Source organism: Muntiacus reevesi, chromosome 3 (assembly GCF_963930625.1).
Source record: "Muntiacus reevesi chromosome 3, mMunRee1.1, whole genome shotgun sequence".
Taxonomy (NCBI): domain Eukaryota; kingdom Metazoa; phylum Chordata; class Mammalia; order Artiodactyla; family Cervidae; genus Muntiacus; species Muntiacus reevesi.
In genome coordinates this window covers 238,977,096-238,997,539 of record NC_089251.1, presented here as the reverse complement: position 1 = coordinate 238,997,539, position 20,444 = coordinate 238,977,096, and the positions used below count along the sequence as shown (strand labels likewise).

The 20,444-nt window shown below is 36.0% G+C and overlaps 1 protein-coding gene across 7 annotated transcripts in view; it reads left to right on the top strand.

Annotated features, from left to right (window-relative positions):
- The window catches only part of COBLL1 (cordon-bleu WH2 repeat protein like 1), a 166,929-nt gene that overhangs the window by 107,281 nt on the left and 39,204 nt on the right, over positions 1-20,444 (top strand). For 5 of the 7 annotated variants that reach the window (XM_065931669.1, XM_065931666.1, XM_065931665.1 and 2 more), the window contains 5 exons: positions 4,763-4,964; positions 6,987-7,215; positions 8,070-8,108; positions 12,992-13,089; positions 13,201-13,437. In XM_065931669.1, coding sequence (XP_065787741.1) covers positions 4,763-4,964; positions 6,987-7,215; positions 8,070-8,108; positions 12,992-13,089; positions 13,201-13,437 — 805 coding nt within the window. The remainder of the gene's footprint in view (positions 1-4,762; positions 4,965-6,986; positions 7,216-8,069; positions 8,109-12,991; positions 13,090-13,200; positions 13,438-20,444) is intronic. The other 2 variants (XM_065931671.1, XM_065931668.1) reach the window with 1 other exon arrangement.

Below are 20,444 nucleotides of genomic sequence, written 5' to 3'. Positions count from 1 at the left end.
ATGTAGATCCTATCACTCCTCACAGCCCTTCTGTGGTTTTCTCTCACTTCATAAAATCCCAGGCTTCCCCCAGGCCTTCCAGCTCTATAAGAAAATCACTCTAATATCTTATCTACTGCTTTCACCCCAGCAGGCTGGTTTCTGATTTTCTTTAAACACGTGGGACACACTTCTGCCTCGGGGCCTTTGCACTAGTCAGCTCTGCTTGGGATTGTTATTTCACCAGTATCTTTTGCCATTCAGATCTCTTTTCTATTGTCATTTTTCTTCAGTTAGGACATTTTCTAATCTCCTTCCTTATTTTCATCATAGCATTTATCATTATACCATATAATTTACTCATTTCTTTATCTTCTCTCCAGATCACTGGTGGGAAAGCCATAGTATGTGTCAGAATCAGCTGGAGTGCATGTTGAAGCACATATTCCTAGGCTTCATCCCCAGAGTTTCTAATTCAAGGATTGGGACTGAAGCTTGAGAATTTGCATTTCCAACGAGCTCTCAGTAACACAAATACTGTTGACTTGTGAATCACACTTTGAGAATCAATGCAGAAGAGCTACTTGGTCCAGTACAGTGGTTACTCATTATATGCTTGTTTAAACTATTCAAATTGAATTTAAGTGGAATGAAAAATTCAATTCGTTAGTCCACTAGCTCAGTGTATTTCAAATGCTCAACAGCACATGCAGTGAGAGGCCCCTGTATTGGGAAAGACAGATACAGGACATTTCCATCATTGCAGAAAGTTCTATTGTACCATTCTGCTCTGGAACATGAACTACATGGAGATGGATTTCTCTTCTGCTTTTTCCCCCAGAATTATATTCTCATGTTTATACAGTGGTCTGCCTAGGCTTACTTTAGTGTTAGGAATAAGGTAGATGGATAGCTTCTTTTTTTAAAGTCCGATTTGCTTCCCTGGTGGCTCAGATGATAAAGAATCTGCTTGTAATGCAGGAGACCAGGCTTGATCCCTGGGTCCAGAATATCTCCTGGAGAAGGGAATGGCTACTCACTCCATTATTTTTGCCTGGAGAGTTCCAGGGACAGAGGTGCCTAATGGGCTACAATCCATGGGGTTGCAAAGAGTTGAACATGACTGAGCAAGTTTGTTGAAAATTTAATTCTGTGCCCAGAAATTTGAAATATCATTATCATAGGCAGTATCAAATCTCTGTGTATTTTTGTCTGTTACAGAACTTACTGATCTTTTGCTTTTATCTGCCTGCAAATATCTTCTAGAGAGAACTGGCCTCTGGAATTATTAAGTAAAAGTTGAAACTGTAATTATAGAATAAGAGAATAAGATCATAAAGAAGATCTGTAACTTTTATTTGCTTTTCCAAAAGTTGTTTATTAGAAAATATTTAGGTAGTTAATTATAAGGTTCTAGTCACCATGCAACTTTTTTGCTGTGAAATCTGGTATAGTATGCAAATTATAGGTGACCACTTTGACTAAAGGAATAAACTGTAATTATTATATTCTTGGCCCATTCTCCCTCACCTTTATTAAATTAGAAAATTTGCACATCACAGATAAAAATACAATAATTCATTAAGGTATACAGAAGAGTTAGAGTGCCAAATTGTTCTTTAAAAAGTTTTTAAAGTATCTTTTTCCTTAAAAGATAAAAAATGGTAGCATAAACATAAGATTAACAAAACAAAAACAAAATTTTATACTAATCACTGTTTTTGTCTTGTTAATGTTTAGTGTATATTTCTGGCAGAGGTTCTAAAAAGACTGTACATTTAACAAGTAAAAGATGTATGAAGTATAAAGTTTAGAGTTTTTACATGTATTAACTGGCACAGAGAAAGGGAAATATAATCTGAACATAACACCATTTATTCATAGACCACGGTGGACATGTCTCCATTGAGTTGGCACTGAAAATTCTCTCCTCTTCCAGCTTATATGTATAAGGATTTACAATTTATTGTAATTTATAATTATTTTGTATAAATATTTTATATTTATAATTATATTGTATTTATTTAGACATAACCTAATCCTTCTTAACTTTATTTACTATCAGGGAAAGAAGTACCATTTCCAAATCTAGAATTTGTATTTAGCATCAAATTGCTATCATAGAGCACTGTTACCAAAAAATGAACTTCAACAGTATTATTATGCTAGTCTTTCTCTGGATGAAATTGAGTGTGTACTATCCAAAGCCAAAATTTGGATAATTATAGAAAATTTATGTATGAACGTACTAGGTAGCTCAAGAGAAGGAAATAAAACTCCTAAATATTACTGTGCAAGCCTTTACTAAAGACATAGGAAACATATTTGGGGACTGAAACATACTACAGAGGACTAATTTTTTTTTTAATTGAGGGACATATTTTTTATTTATTCATTTTTCTTGGCATATATATAATGGGCACAACTAATATGTGGGAGAGAGAAGGGAAGTGAGTGCACCATTATGAAAAATTCCTGTTTGTCCCATAGCAAGTGGAATGGCGTAAGAATGGGCAACAACCGCAGAAGCTGAGGGTGGCGTGGGGTAGGGAGCTGAACCCAGGGGATGGTTTGAAAATCTGTATAAAGTATTTGACCTCAGGACCACGGAATGTCAGACAACTAATTCTTCCCCAGCAGGATACTACAGACCTGGGAATTCCACCTAGGAGACTGAGGCTGTGTGCATAAGGGAACAGATGTACTAAATTAAAAATAGCATAGTGGACAGTGAGGTTTTTAGTCTCATTTCCCTGTCAAGTTTCTATAAGATGATAGCTGTTCATAATCTAGGCAAGAAATTGGAGAATTATCTTTTATTGACATTTATATTTACCATTGGGAGGGAGAAAAAAAGCTGGCCACCTGATTACCCTCAAGTGAAGCCCATCAACCTGTAAACCTCAGTTCACAAAAATAAGACTTTTAGATAGTATTTTATTGCCTCAGTCTTGAGTATGAGCTAACAGCTTAGGACCTCCAGACATTTGCAGAAAGCACATAATACAAAAGAATTTTTGGTATGTTTTCCTCAAATGCTGACAATTAAGAAAGAGTTTGAGACCATACAATTCTGTTTGTTTTTCTTGGTATATATATAATGGGTACAACTTGTATATGGGAGAGAGAAGGGAGATGAAGTTAATGAAAACAAGTCTTTGTCAGCAGTTGGAATCTGTGGAAAGGGAAGCAAAAAGTTAAGTGTCTCTGAATCTCAAGTTGAATTAGCAATTTCATATAGAAATAGGTTCTGTATTACTCTTAGCGTTCAACACTTAATCACTGTTTGAAATTTTATCATACATTTACTTGGTTATTTTTTCACTGTCTAGCACAAAAACCTTTTCTGTCAAGAGCCAATTAGTAAAAAAGTATTAGGTTTTGCAGGCCCTACAGTCAGTCACATCTACTCAAATCTATCAGTATAACACAAAAGTAGCCCTAGATATTATATAAACAAATGAGCTTGGCTGTGTGCCAATAAGTTTTTATTTACCAAAAAAAAAAGACTGTGGACCCACTTTGACCTGCAGACTGTAGCTTGCTGACACTTAGTCTAGTCTATCTAGCAGAGTTTTGGGTATATGAGAGAAGGTATGCCATAAAGTTGTAACCTGTCGCCAGTGCCTAGGGATATTAAATGCTGTTATGACCAACCTAGACAGCATATTAAAAAGCAGAGACATTACTTTGCCAACAAAGGTCCATCTAGTCAAGGCTATGGTTTTTCCAGTGGTCATGTATGGATGTGAGTGTTGGACTATAAAGAAAGCTGATTGCCAAAGAATTGATGCTTTTGAACTGTGGTTTTGGAGAAGACTCTTGAGAGTCCCTTGGACTGCAAGGAAATCCAACCAGTCCATCCTAAATAAGATCAGTCCTGGGTGTTCATTGGAAGGACTGATGTTGAAGCTGAAACTCCAATACTTTGGCTACCTGATGCGAAGAGCTGACTCATTTGAAAAGACCCTGATGCTGGGAAAGATGAGGGCAGGAGGAAAAGGGGACGGCAGAGGATGAGGTGGTTGGAGGGCATCACCGACTCAATTGACATGGGTTTGGGTGGACTCCGGGAGCTGGTGATGGACAGGGAGGCCTGGCGTGCTGCAGTTCATGGGGTCGCAAAGAGTCGGACACGACTGAACAACTGAACTGAACTGAATGAATTAAGAAGTCTGTATGACACTTCTCATTAGGATTTTGTGGGCTTCCTCATATAGATTCTATGCTTTCCAAAGACCAAAAGTGACAATACTGTGTTCTTATCAGAACCAATTTGTAAGCTAAAGATTGCTCATATTCCAGATGACATTGTAAAGGAGCATCTGCTAAGTTAAGTGACTGCTTTTGGGTAAAGATCTTTTCCTTCTCCTGAAATCTATGATATGAGGACAATTTGGCAGATAAAATATACAGAATTTTTAAACCAACACAAGGATCCAAGTTTTCTTGAATACTACTTAGAATTTTTAAACTATTATAATTTTGTCTGCTTAGATATAATATCTTGTGGTTAGCTTTTTACGCAGCTTTCACAGTATTCTGTAGGCTTGTTTTATCTGCTGAAGATAAGCAAAAAAAGGAAAGTTAGTCACACAGTAGTGTCCGACTCTTTGTGATCCCATGGACTGTAGCCCAGCAGGTCCTCTGTCCATGGAATTCTCCTGGCAAGAGTACTGGAGTGGGTTGCCATTCCCAAGAGGCCCTAGAAAAACATGCTTGAAACAATAAATTGAAGAGGTAATGAAACTGTTCCATGATCAGCACTGCTCTTGTTTTACAGTAAACCTATGATGGACTTGTTGATTTTCCTCTGTGCACAATATCACTTAAATCCATCAAGTCACACGATTGATCTGCTCTCAGCTGAAAACAATCCCATTAAATTTAAGCCAAACACACCAATAGGAATGTTGGAGGTGGAGAAAGTAATTTTAAAGCCAAAAATTCTGGATAAGAAAAAACCTATACCTTTAATACCAGAGGTAAGATTTTCATAGTAGATTTTGACATAATACTAAGTTAATTTTTTAAATCATTCTTTGCAGCTCAGTGTAAATGAAATAAAATTTGCCTTTCCTGGTCTAATTCGATGTAAGTATGGCTATCATGTTTTCCTGGACCGTTTTGCTTAGGATTCACTTGGTTGTTTATCCTTGGGTTAACTAGGATTTGGGAAATACTTTAGATTTTAGATGTGCTAAAGTGATCTTTTTGACAGTATCAGAATCTGACAATTATGAAAGACCTATACTTTGAGCTACTCTTTTAAAAAGTATTTTACATTTAAAAAAAAGGCTTTAGAATTCTTTAATACAAATTCCTCTAAGAATTTTAAATAATTTTTTTTTTTTACTTCTCTGTACTTGGTGAATGGTGGTTGAAACTTTTTAACTTAGGAATTATTGTTAATTTGAGCTGTGTGATGGCTCGGTTTTCTGTAATGTATGAATTTTAAGCAAAAATTTTTTACCACGGTGATAATATCATCAGTTCTCCTTTATAAAATTGTTCTGTTTCTGTAAGCAAAGGGGGTGGTAGAAGTAATGGGTTTCCAGAAATACTCTTTCATTGGGAACAACATAAACCATTTTTAACTATAAAAAATATATAAAGGTTTATTTATTAGTTCATTTACTTCTGACTTACGTACATACATTCTCATATTTTCTTCATATTCTTATGACCAGTTTTTTTTTTAACAAAAAAGTTACCTTTTTTGGACAATACTAAAAATTCTTTGCTTTCTACAACATTTGATTGAATATTAAATATTAATTAGGATATTGGGCTATTTCCCATAAAGATATGGATACTATTTTTCTAAATGGAAATTGTATTATTAATGCTGTGGCATTGGACTACATGTAATATTTTAGGAATATATGTTAAACTTTAAAGAGCTGCAATCTGTAAGTTTCATTTAATGTGGTCATGTTTCTAAATTCCTTTTACATACAAAATTTAATTCAATTGCATTAAAATACGGAGGTGCTTAAAATCTTCTTGGTAACTTTGAGTTAGCAGTATTAAATATCTAAATGAGGACTATTATACTATTCTTTACTAATATATTAAAATTAACCAAAGTAGTAATAATAGTAGTGACAACAGCAATAGTTAGTTACAATTGCTAATGTTTATGTGTTGATAATTTACAATGTGCCAGTGTGTTAAGCTCTTCATATGGATTAACTCACTTATCTCAAATAGAAGCTCAGAAATGTTAGTGTCTTAATTAAAATATCCCATTTTTTCCATTGAGACAACTGACAAACCATTAGAAAGGTAAATATTTCTCAACTAAAAAAAAAGAATAAAACATTTATAATTCTATTATGTATGCTAATTTTAAAGTAAATATTTTCAGGAATAAAGCAAAACACCTGTAGGACTAGATAAGAGGCTTTTATGTTTTGTTTTGGATTTAAATCTACTTAATACTTTATAAGAGTTATGAATTTAATCTAGATTACTTAATAAGCAAAATTTTTCCAAGAATCTGGTTTGGATTTCATTAATCAAAATGAAAATCTTACCACAAAGTAGAAATATACTGTATATTGCATTTGTTCCAATACTTAATTTTCCATAGATTATCTCATTGTTCTAGACATCACTGTAGAAAATTTGTCAGTAAACTATGGTAATTTCATATTATTCTATGTGAGGGTGCTAGAGATATAGGAATAGAACCTGGGGCTTAGTATGAGACAGAAATTTATGACATTCTAGTGCTACAAAGACTATTCTAGAAAATGCCTCCAATCTTCTCCAGATCTCAGGATGGATATTCAGGCCACTTACTTCCACCAGAAATACCATAAGTTAAAACTAAGGTCACAGGACTTGTATATCATCATGTTATTCACTTTAATTCTTAATGTTACCTATATTATTGAACTTGACTATGGAAGAAGGATTCTTACACAATAAAATGAAGGTTCTTATTATCTTGAGAAAAAGAGTAAATTATGGTTTAACTCTGGCTTTAATCTGTGTTTCAGAAAACTGTGAGAGTAGTGATCAATTTTAAGAAAACGCAGAAGACAATAGTGAGAGTTAACCCACATGCACCACTTCAAGAACTTACCGCCATTATATGCAGCAAATGTGAGTTTGATCCATTACACACACAGTTATTGAAGGACTATCAGTCTCAGGAGCCCCTCGACTTGACAAAGTCTCTTAATGAACTGGGACTGAGAGAATTATATGCCATCGATGTCAGCAAAGGTAAGTAAGACTTTTCATGCTGTCTATCTGACATGGTGTGCATATGTGTGCATGTTTTGTGTTTATGTATAACTGTTCTCAAACTCATAATGAATCCTGTAGTAACGTCAGTACATGTCATTGGAAATAAAAAGAGAAAACTAAATATATAAAATTTAACTTGAGTTCAGTTATTAAAATTGAAATAAAAATTTGTCTTTCTTAGCTGTTATTTACATTTTACATTTTCCCATCTACCTTTGAATATCTAGGGCATCCCTGGTAGCTCAGCTGGTAAAGAATCTGCCTGCAATGCAGGAGACTCTGGTGTGATTCCTGGGTCAGGAAGGGACAGGCTACCCCACTCCTGTATTCATGGGCTTCCCTGGTGGCTCAGACGGTAAAAAATCCGACTGTGCTGCAGGAGACTCATGATGATTTTATTTGAGTCTTAATTTTCTTTTGAATTCGGAATATATTGACAAATATTTTTCTAAGTTCAGCACCCAAAATCAATTAGCTTATAAGATGAGTCAGTCTAGTTACAAAAATCTTCAAAATAGGAATAACTTGGAGTATAAATCTATAGAAATAATGTATTAAAACTTGGAGATTTTAGATAATGTTGGTTTCTGTGATAGCTAATAGATAAATGCAAGTGTATTTATTCAACACAAATCTGTTTTATTAGGAGTAATAAAAGCTTTGTGAAGAATGATTACTTACATCTTCTCTGTGTAGAGAAGTTCAACTTTATCTTGAGATTGTGGCTTTAAATAATTCATAGACATATGTTTCAACTCAGTGATGTTTTATACTTGAACAGACATTATCTTTACAGTCAATTTACCCTCTTTTACTCCCTCCTTCTGTAGCCACTTCTGTTACTACCTTCAATAAGTCATCTTTACAAGGTAAGATATATGAATCTGTAGAAAGATTATAATATGAAATCTGTTTCTATTGGATAAATTATAAAACCTGCTAATGGGACTTTTCTGGTGGCTTAGATGGTAAAGAATCTAGAGACCCGGATACAATCCCTGGGTTGGGAAGATCTCCTGGAGAAGGGAATGGCTACCCAAGTCAGTACTCTTGCCTGGAGAATTCCATGGACAGAGGAGCCTGGCGGACTATAGTCCACGAGTTTGCAAAGAGTTGGACATGACTGAGTGACTAACACTAACTAACTAAGCTGATAATATTACCTATTTTCTTAACACTACTAATATGTACATTCTGTAAGAGATTTTAATTTAGAAAATCTTTGGGTTTTATTTCTGAAAAATAGTTTATAAGCTCCTGCCTTGATTTCTGAATTTAATACAATAATTATATTTCAGTAACTATTTGAAAATTAATATCACATTAAGAATGAGAAAAACATATCCTTGACTCTCAGACAAGAAAAAGTGATTTTGCTAGGGCCTTTATTGGGTACATACACTGAAAGCTTGATGGTTCCAAGAAGGGTCCCAAATTATTTCTTTTGAAATAGTTATTCAGAATATTAAGTGTATATTCATTACAGGAAATGTTTGCAAATTTAAATTGCTTGTGACTATTTTGTAATAATATGGAAAGCGCTTATGCTAAAATCAGCTTTTAAAGCTCTTTAATGTTTAATATAGTATATTGAAAAACTTTTATATGAAATTTGTGAAAAGGAATATATAAAAATTTTAAGCGTGGATACCTTTGGGTGGTAGGGCTATGAGTGACTTTTTTCATCCTCCTCTTCTTTATATTATAGAATTTTATAATGGAAATATAATACTTTCATGGCAGAAAACTTTATTAAAAATTAGCCAATAATAATAAAGTCTGGAAATCTTTTCCCCATTAAAAAAGAATAGGTTCAGCTAATTGATTACTGTAATAATTACCCCCTACTAAAAAAACTTAATGAACTATACACATTAAGTGTTATTAAATTACTGAAATCTTCTTTCTTCACCATTTAGAATTTTTTCATAACACAATGAACCTCTCAATTCCAAGAATTAAGCCCACATAAGTAATAGTGTGCTTATTTATTTCTAGTGGCTGTCATGAAAACTAGACTAATCAAAGGAGTTGAAAATTCTTATGATTGTAAAGTGTATACTGGCTAATAATCAGAAGATAGGCACATGTGAAGTAATTGGCCTCCAACTAATAAATTAAAATTAAAAAAAAAAAAGAAGATAGGCATGTTAATCCTGATATTACCTTAGCTACTAAGCTCATCTGGCAAGCTGATCAGGCAAATGACTTTATTTGTCTGGATCTCACCTCCCACTTTTACGATAATCAAGAGAAAAAAATGTTCCCTTGATTCGTTCCAGCAGCAGCATTCTGTTACTTGTACATGGCTTTCACTCCTAACTTTGCCACTCTCTACATACATAACCCAAAGCAAATTCCATGACCTTGTTGGCCTCATTTTGAAGCTGTTGAATGTGCTGATTTAATATCCCCTCCGGCCGAAAAAGTATGTGGTTTATGCAGAGTATTAAATGTTGTGAACATAATCTTCAGAGATTGTAACAGGAAAATGTAAAAAGCTCCTTTTACAGTGCCAGAATCTACAAGGTCAATGCAAATGTTGCAAATGCTTCTGCCTCCTTACTTTGTCTGATATGATCAGATGGCTTAGAACTTCGTGTGCAATGATTTACAGCCTCTCTTTGAGAAACAGGAAACTAACAGTACTTGAGTTGCTTTTCTAAGTAAGCTCAAGTCCTTGTTTGTCCTGGTGTTTGACTTGTAGTGATCCCTGAAATTGAGCTTTAAGTGAAGACTTAGGAATTAACCACTGTTGAGGAAATTACTTTGGAAGTTACTTTGCCAAAAATAACTACATGAGTACTTTGGTTATAGTTATTGCACTCCACTGCCATGTGAACTTGCTATTTACTGTTCTAATGAAACTTAATTGTATATCTACATTCAACTAGTGGAAAAATGAAATAGTAGCATTTCTTAAAAAAAGAAGTCAGAGGTATTGCACATCATCTTGAAATGGGTACTGGATTCAATTCTAGTGTTTAATGTCTATTTGTTTTGGTGCAGGTTATTCAAACTCTCTAGTTACTGTCACCCAGGGCTTTCAATTCTTTTTTTTTTCTTTTTTCCAATTCTTTACAGTTCCCAACTTATAACAAGGGCTCAGAATAGCTCAGGTAGCTTGTGACACCTACCTCACAGGATTGGTTCTAAAAAATGAATTAGGCATGTGAAAAAGTTTTTGACCATAAAATGCTGTCCACATGCCTATTATTATTAGTTGCTAGCATTGTCAGTAAACTCATTGTATGGAATGCATAGTGCTTATTTAATATTTGAAGCATCAGATTTATGAAGTTTTAATTTGTGAAATATAGTTCTCCTTTAGTGTCTTATTGAGGCATATTGCATTAATATAATTATTGGTGTTAACTATCTTTGCTTTCCTGGAAAAACTCCTACTTTGTCATAAATTATTTAATTTTCAAAACTTTTTCTTTAAATAAAAAGACTAGAAAAGACTATGTATTTAAGACTATCATTGAGCTCTAAGTTCTGCTACAGATATATCCCACACATTTTAACGTATAGTACTTTGTCTCCAATGTCACAGAGATTATATTGTGATTTACCATAAAACTCATATGTGTTTCAGAGGAGAGATATTTTTAAAATGTATAAATGCCCACTCCTGTCTCTCTCTCTTTTTAAAATCTGCAACTTATTTGTTGAAGAAACTAGATTATTTGTCTTATGGTGTTTTCCACATTCAGAATTTGGCTGATTGCATCCTGTGGTGCCACTTAACATGTTCCTTTATCCTTTATTTCCTGTAAATTGATTGTTAAATCTAGAGACTTGATCAGATTTGGGGGAGATATTTTTCATAAGAATATTTCATGGGTTGTACTGTGTATTAACAGACATGTAATAACAAGTTACCTTTATTGATGTTAGCCATCAATAATCATTGCTGGTATCTTTTTAAATTGAAGTGTAGTTGATATATCCCTCTACAGCAAAGTGATTCAGTTATACATATATATAATTCTTTTTAACATTCTTTTCCACTATGGTTAATCACAAGCCGTTGAATATAGTTCTCTGTGATATACAGTAGAACCTTGTCACTTATCCATCCTATCTACATATAATAGTTTGCACCCAAACTGCCGCTCCATTCCGTCCCCACCCCTACCTTCTTGGCAAGCACAAGTCTTTCTCTATGTCTCTGAATCTGTTTCATAGTCTGTTTGTGTCATACTATAGATTCCACGTATAAATGCTAGCAATATGGTATTTGTATTTCTCCTTCTGTCTTAGTATGAAAATCTCTAGGGCCATCCATGTTGCTGCAAATGGCGTTGTCTCATTGTTTTTGGGGGATGAGTAGTGTTCCATTGTGTCAATATACCACATTTTCTTTATCTGTTCATCTGCCGACGGACATTTAGGTTATTTCCATGTCTTGTCTGTTGTTGGTAGTGCTGCTGTGACCATCACTGCACCTGTTTTAGTTAATTAAGAGTTATAAAACAATTATAATCTGTAACAAATGTTCCTGGAATTAGTAGTTGAGATATTTCTTTAAAAAGCCAGTTTCCCTATGCCAGCTATTTGTCTCTCTCGATAGACAGATGTAATTCTTTCCCTTAGTTTTAAAAATAATGGTCAGTGAGAATCAGTTACTTTTTAGTATTATTATGAATTCTTGGAATTAAACATGTGTGCTATGTTTCACTTTATTGAGTTATTCTTACGATGTCCAAATTGTCCTGACTGTGGCCAGGAGAAACCATTATCATATTGGTTCCTGAGATGGCTCCTTTTAGTGGGAAATGGGATTTAGAAACAGTCTGGGCCAGGGTGCCTCAGGGGTACTGGATTTGTTGTTGTAGGCCCTTTCAGTTGACATTAGAAAATACTGTTTAGAAAATGAAATGTTACCTATACAACACTGAGGTTTGACATTTGCCGTTCTGATTAAAATATGGTTTAATCTCAGCACTATTGACATTTGGGGCTGGATAATTCTTTGTTGTTGGGGGGCTGTCTTGTGCTTTACAGTATTATTTCGCAACATCACTAGTCTGTACCCAGTAGATCCCAACAGCACATTCTCTTCACTCTAATTCAGTCGTGACAACCAAAATTGTCCCTAGACATTGTTAAATGTCTTTGGGTGAATATGTGTGTGTGTGTGTGTGTCTGTGTCTGTGTCTGTGCAAAATCACCCTCAGTTGAGAACCAGAACCAGTTGGATTACAGAAATAAAAAATTTTAAAACATTTAATAGAGTGCTAAGTAATTATAATGAATCATGCTTTAGAGAATTAAATACTTCATGATAGTTTAGCTCTAAGACAAAAAAGTATTAATTCAAAATCAACAAAGAGACAAACTGTATGATAACAACATCTTTTTTACAACACCCTTTTAAAAGTAAAAAGTGTCCTTTTTACTAAAGGACTAAATGTTGGTAGTTGTGTATAAAACAGACTCTGAGTCACTACGAAATGGGTTTATGTCCTAGCTGTCATTTCCTGACCTTTGCCCCAAGTATGTATCTTAGTTTCTTTAAGCTTCAGTTTTCCCTACTGTGGAACAGGAACAATAATACTAAATGTGCTTGCTGCTTTGAGAGTTGATTAAAATATGAGGTGCCTAGCAGAGTGCCTGGTTCATAGTAGACCATAGCTAGTAGCTTTTATCATTAAATACAGTTATCAAGGAAAAGTAATCCAGAGAAACCTCAGAAGTGAACGTATAACCCTGTGAACAAAAGTAAGGTGTTTTTTTTCTATTTTAGAGTCCTGCCAAATATCACAAAACCTAGACCTTATGAAGGATAAAGAAAGTAAAGGGTTTTTCAGCTTATTTCAACGCAGTAAGAAAAAGCGGGAGCAAGTACGTATTTTCTTATGTAGTATTTTATAAGATTCTTCTAATCTGTTTTTAATTGCATGTGCTTTTTACCATGGAGTTACCTGTAGATTTTGCCTTTTCATTCTGTATTAGACTGTCAGTGCCCCTGCGACTCCTCTAGTAAGCAAGCACCGGCCAACTTTTACAAAGAGCAATACCATTTCCAAACAGTATATATCAAACACCCTGCCGTCCGATGCCCCCAAGAAGAGGCGCGCCCCGCTGCCTCCAATGCCGGGGTCTCAGAGTGCCCCCCAGGACCTCGCGCACATCCAGGAGAGGCCAGCTCCTTGTATGGTGAAATCCCCGAGTGTGGATGAAACAGAGGAGGTACGTACATTTGTTTTGTTTGTATTTTTAAGATGGGGCTTCCCTGGTGGCTCAGATGGTAAAGTGTCTGCTTGCAATGCAGGAGACCTGAGTTCGATCCCTGGGTTGGAAAGATTCCCCGGGGAAGGAAATGGCAACCCACTCCAGTACTCTTGCCTGGAAAATTCCATGGACGGAGGAGGTCGCAAAGAGTCAGACACGACTGAGTGATTTCATTCACTTAGGATGGGGAAGGGGACCATCCATTTTTCCTCTTAACTAACTAGTCCTTTTCCACATAGGCTGCTAATAGGAACATTTACTCATATGTAATTAGATGAATAACTAGTTCCTAACAGCGTTGGTACTATGAAGAGCGTCCCTATGTACAGTTCTGAAATGCAGTAAAGAATAAAATATGTCTATTTGAAGTAGCTTTTATATACAAGCAAATACATCATCTGTAAACCTTAAAGTCCTGGTTTATTAAGGCCCAGTTGGAGGTTCTTGTTTGATGCATGTATTAGGAAAGGAAATATTTATTTTTGAAGACAACTTTTTTTCTTTTTGTTAACAGCAACACAATCTTTATGTTACTTTCATGGGTTTCTAACCTCATATAGTCACGTCTTGACCTGACTCTCAGATTCTCAGGGGGTCTGCCTGATACATATATACTCTGTTATAAAAAAGTCTTTGTATATAAAATGCTACAGTTACTATCATATACTTTGATGTTCAAGGCACTGTTCTAGGTATACCTTTTTCCCAAACATTCTCACTATTACATCTCTCTAATCCCAAATTTTCCTGGAACATGCTATTTTGTTGAAATCCACTTGCAAGCAACTTTTCATGTCTGTAATGTCTGTACATTCTTTGCTTTATTCAGGTGAATTATATTTGACATTTTAAGTAACTGTGATTGAACATGAGACCATATATTTTGTTGCTTGGAGTTGTTGACAGTTGTTTTAAGTAACCTTGAGAGCAAATTTTATTTTGAGGTATTTGAGAAACTCAGTTTTCTTGTGTCTTTGTTTCCGCCTTAGAAATTAGTAAATTCAATGCTCAAGAAATTAACCCTTCTCAACTAATAAACTTTTTTGTATTTTCTTAATCTTAGATTTTAACTATAGTTTTAAATTGTAATTTATAAACTGTCATATGTGTCTTTAGAAAGTAGCAACTGGATTAGATAGAAATGAACTTAATAAATCCCGAAGCTCAGTAGTTACTTGGAAAGTCATTTATTAAGCTGTCTTATTATTTCTATAAGGCTCTCTTGTCAAATGGCTGTGGTATAAAATCTCATCTTACACATCAGAAGGATAGTTATTTTTTCAAATTATAGAATTATTTTCTGCAGAGTTTTCCAGGGCAAATGCTTGGTGGTCGGGTTCAGTCTTTAAAAGTGTGTGGCAGTGTATTAGACAGACAAGAGGAACCCTGTTGAAAGATGCAAGGAATGTGAGGACTGTTGGTGAGTCTGGGCATGCACAAGAAACAGAGATTGAAACAGCGAGAGAAGCAGGGACCCCACGTCAGGGTCAGAGACTTCATTTTGTGACCATAACTAGTTTGCACTTCTTCATAGCAAGTCATTTAAAAGGTAGCACTTTCAGGATCATTTTATATTTTTAATTACCATAAAACTATACTGTAACAGTATAAATTATTACACTCTTGAGTGGTTACCAAAGTCTGTCTTTTCCTTTATATAGAAATACATCTTAGCCCCTGCTCACAGACCTTTCCAGATGACTTCATCCAATCTATTACAGTAAACCTCCTTTGTGTTTGGAGCCTGAAGAGGTCTACATTGTCTTTTTAAAAGTCAGCTTCTTAAAATTCTAGGCTGTACTACCAATGACCTCACCAAAAACCATTTCTTTTGATTCTCACTCTCTGTTCTGTGACCAGTTGATGCCCCCATGTTCAAGGCTATTTTTTTTTTTTTTTTAGTTTGTTGCCTTTGGAAAATTAGACATTTTTATATAATTTTCTAATTATTTTTTCCTTTGATCTGGACATCTGGTTAGTTCTTTGATGTATTGTTTAGCAGGATCTGGAATTATTTATTTTTCCCTAGAGAAGCTGAAAAATCATTTTTAAAAATTTATTCATTACAAAAATTCTTAACAGTGAAGCTGTGGTTCTCTGTGTGAGTATGTATGAGTGTGTGGACATGCACACATTCATGCTCCTATGAGTTCATGCCTTCCAAGGCATCTTGCCACATATTTCCTTAACTTCTTTGCCATATTCAATGGGATAGATCACCCTTTGGTCTTATTTTTTCTCTCTTCCGTGGCCCTAATTCTCTTCTTATAGCTCAGCTCTCTTCTTTTTTTTCCCCACAACTTCTTTACCCATTTTCTAAATTTGGAGGTACCTAAATCCATGATCTTCATCTATGTCTACTCTTTCAGAGAAAACATTGATTCTTTGTTGAGTTCTCAGCTGTAGTGTTTGGAATAACGTCCCCCCAAAAGATAAGTCCAAGTAGAAGATCTAGAGATGAGAAAGTCCTGGACTTAAGTTGGGCCCAATCCAGTGACTTGTGTTGTTACAACAGCAAGAGGGGAATGTTGTTTAGTCACTCAGTCATGTCCAACTCTTTACGGCCCCCTGGACTGTAGCCCACCAGATACCTTTGTCCATGGGATTTTCCAGGCAAGAATACTGGAGTGGGTTTCCGTTTCCTTCTCCAGGGGATTGTTCCAACCCAGAATGGAACCCACATCTCTAGCATTGGCAGGCAGATTCTTTACCACTGAACCACCAGGGAAGGCTCAGGCACAAAGACACAAAGGAGAGGTGTTGTGATGACAGATGGAGATTGCATGGCACTGCCTCAAGCCAAGGAATACCAGGAGCCTAGAGGAGGCAAGGAAGGACTCTTCCCCACCGACTTCTGAGGGATGTGGTCCTGCTGACACCTTGATCTCAGACTGCTAGCTTCCAGAACTGCAGCAGAATACATTTCTGTTGGTTGAAGCTTCCCAGTCATGGTCATTTGTTCTGGTAGTCTAGGAAACGAATACATCAGCTTTATATTCCAGTCTCAGTTATCATTCCCCTTGCAGTTTGAACTCATGGTTGCTTATTGACTCTTCACTGCCTGGTTGTTGTTTAGTTGCTAAATCATGTCCAGCTCTTTGAGCCCCCATGAATTGCAGCACACCAGGCTTCCCTGTCCTTCAGTATCTCCTGAAGTTACTCAAACTCATGTCTGTTGAGTCAGTAATGCCATCCAACCATCTCATCTGTCACCCCTTTCTCCTTTTGCCCTCAATCTTTCCCAGCATCAGGGCCTTTTACAAGGAGTCAGCTGTTTGTATCAGGTGGCCAAAGTATTGAACTTTAGCATCAGTCCTTCCAATGAATATTCAGGGTTGATTTCCTTTAGGATTGACTGGTTTGATCTTGCTGTCCCTGGGACTCTCAAGAGTCCTCTCCAGCACTACAGTTTGAAAGCATCAATTCTTCAGCATTCAGCCTTCTGTATGGTCCAACTCTCACGTCCATACATGATTACTGGAAAAACCATAGCTTTGACTATACAGACCTTTGTCAGTCAAGTGATGTCTCTGCTTTCTAATATGCTGTATAGGTTTGCCATAGCTTTTCTTCCAAGCAGCAAGCTTCTATTAATTTTATGACTGCAGTCACTGCAGTGATTTTGGAGCCCAAGAAAATAAAATCTGTCACTGTTTCCAGTTTTCCCCCATTTATTTGCCATCAAGTGATGAGACAGGATGCTATGATCTTCATTTTTTTAATGTTGAGTTTTAAGCCAGCTTTTTCACTCTTCTCTGTCACCTTCATCAAGAGGCTCTTTAGTTCTTCTTCCCTTTCTGCCAGTAAAGTGGTATGATCTGTATATCTGAGACCATTGATATTTCTCCAAGCTGATTGATTCCAGCTTGTGCCTCATCCAGCCCAGCATTTCACATGATGTACTCTGCATGAAAGTTAAATAAGCAGAGAGACAATATACAGCCTTTATATACTCCTTTCCCAGCTTTGAACCAGTCTGTTGTTTCATGTTCAGCTCTAACTATTGCTTCTTGTCCTGTATTCAGGTTTCTCAGGCGACAGGTAAGGTGGTCTAATATTCCTGTCTCTAAGAATTTTCCAGTTTGTTGTTATCCACACCATCAAAGGCTTTATTTAGCACGGTCAATGAAGCAGATGTTTTTGGAATTCCCTTGCTTTTTCTGTGATCCAGCAGATGTTGGCAATTTGATCTCTGGTTCCTAAATCCAGCTTGTCCATCTGGAGGTTCTCAGTTCATGTACTGCTGAAGCCTAGCTTGAAGGATTTTGAGTGTACTCTTGCTAGCATGTGAAATGAATGCACTTGTGCTGTAATTTGAACATTCTTTGGGGTTAGAATGAAAACTGACCTTTCCCAGTCCTGTGGCCACTAATGCATTTTTCAAATTTGCTGACACATTGAGTGCAGCACTTTAGCAGTAGCATCTTTTAGGATTAAGAGCTCAACTGGAATTGCATCACCTGTACTAGCTTTGTTTGTGGTCATGCTCCCTAAGGCCCACTTCACTTCACACTCCAGGATTCTGACTCTAGGTGAGTAACCACACCATTTTGGTCATCTGGGTCATTAAAACCTTTTTTGTACAGTTCTTTTGTGTATTCTTGCTACTCTTCTTAATCTCTTCTGCTTCCATTAGATCCTTGCAGTTTCTGTCCTTTATTGTGCCCAACTTTGTATGAAATGTTTCCTTGTTATCCCCAGTTTTCTTAAAGGGATCTCCAGTCTTTCCCATTCTATTGTTTTCCTCTATTCCTTTGCATTGTTTGCTTATGAAGGCTTTCTTATCTCTTCTTGCTATTCTCTAGAACTCTGCATTCAGCTGAGTATATCTTTCTCTTTCTCCTTTGATTTTTGTTTCTCTTCTTTTTTCAGCTATTTGTAAGGCCTCCTCAGACAACCATTTTGCCTTCTTGCATTTCTTTTTCTTGGGGATGGTTTTGGTCATCACCTTCTGTACAATGTTAGGAACCTCCATCCATAATTATTCGGGCACTCTGTCTACCAGATCGAGTTCCTTGAATCTATTCGTCACCTCCACTTATAAGAGATTTGATTTAGGTCATACCTGAGTGACCTAGTGGTTTTCCCTACTTTATTCACTTTGAGCCTGAATTTTGCAATAAGGAGCTGATGATCTGAGCCACAGTCTGCTCCTGGTCTTGTTTTTGCTGACTATATAGAGCTTCTTCATCTTCGACTGCAAAGAATATAATCAGTCTGATTTGGGCATTGACCATCTGGATATCAATGTATGTAAAATCAATCTCACTTTTTTCTCCCAGTTTGAAAAGTTCAAGATGATCTCTGATGTTCTTTCTTTTTCTTTCCACACCCACTTAGTGACTAACCATTCAGTTTCTCTTCACATGTCTCCTTGTCCCTTTCTTCTATTCCCTCTGCTAGAGCCATGCCTCAGGGAAGTCCAAGGCCAGGAATGTAAGGAGAAGGTCAGTACTTAGCTTGTCTTGCCCCTTCTTGTCTTCACAATATGAAGGATGTGGCAAGCTGCCACATTTATATTTTATAATTGTCACTTTTCAGTTCAGAAACTTTGGATAGATGGCTGTTATTTTCCAGGCATTTAAGGCCCTCTACATACAGTTTGGTGGGTGTGAAAGACTTGACACACATTTCCCTTCCTCTCTCCCCTTTCTCTCTTTCTTTCTAGTTATTTAGAGGTATAATTGACAAATAAAATTGTAAGCTATTTAAATACATTGTGGCAATTTGAAATACATTGTGAAAGAATTCCCACTATCTATTTAATTAGCATGTCCATCACTTCACATATTATCGGGGGTTTTTTTTGGTATGAACATTTAAGTTCTGTCTTAGCAAATTTCCATTATATAATGCAGTGTTGTCAACTCTAGTCACTATGTTTCAGTTAGAGCCTCAGATCTTCTTCATCTTCTAATTGAAAGTTTGTCCTCTTTTATCAATTTCTCTCTATTTCCCCATCCACCCCAGCCCCAGGTAACCTCTTCTACTCTGAGTTTGATTTTTAGATTCCACATGTAAATGATACCATGCAATATTTGCCAGTCTTTGGCTTATTTCATTTACTGTAATGCCCTGAAGGTCCATCTATGTTGTTACAAGTGGCAGGAGTTCCTTCTTTCTCATGGCTGAATAATATTCCTGTGTGTGTGCATGTGTGTGTGTATCATATATATGTATATATAGTATATATATATAAAATACACATATTTAACTTATCACATCTTCTTTGTCCATTTATCCATACATGGACACTTAGAGTGTTCCTATGTCTTGGCTATTGTGACATGGGAGTGTAGGTAACTCTTTAATATCCTATTTTTGTTTCCTTTGAATACATAGCCAGAAGTGCAATTGCTGGATCATATGGTAGTTTCTATTTTTAATTATTTCACTGACCTCCAAACTGTTTTCCATAGTGGCGGCACCAATTTATGTTCCTACCAAGAGTGCACAAGGATTCTCTTTTCTTAACATTCTTGTCAGCACATATCTGTTATAGTCTTGATAATAGCCATTCTAACAAGTATGACATGGTATCTTACTGTAATTTTGATTTGTACTTCCCTGATGATTAATGTATAGTTATAAGGGATTTGATTTATGTCATACCTGAATGGTCTAGTGGTTATCCCTACTTTCTTCAGGTTAAGTCTGAATTTGGCAATAAGGAGTTCATGATCTGAGCCACAGTCAGCTCCCGGTCTTGTTTTTGCTGAGTGTATAGAGCTTCTCCATCTTTGGCTGCAAAGAATATAATCAATCTGATTTTGGTGTTGACCATCTGGTGATGTCCATGTGTAGAGTCTTCTCTTGTGTTGTTGGAAGAGGGTGTTTGCTATGACCAGTGCGTTCTCTTGGCAGAACTCTATTAGCCTTTGCCCTGCTTCATTCTGTACTCCAAGGTCAAATTTGCCTGTTACTACAGGTGTTTCTTGACTTCCTACTTTTGCATTCCAGTCCCC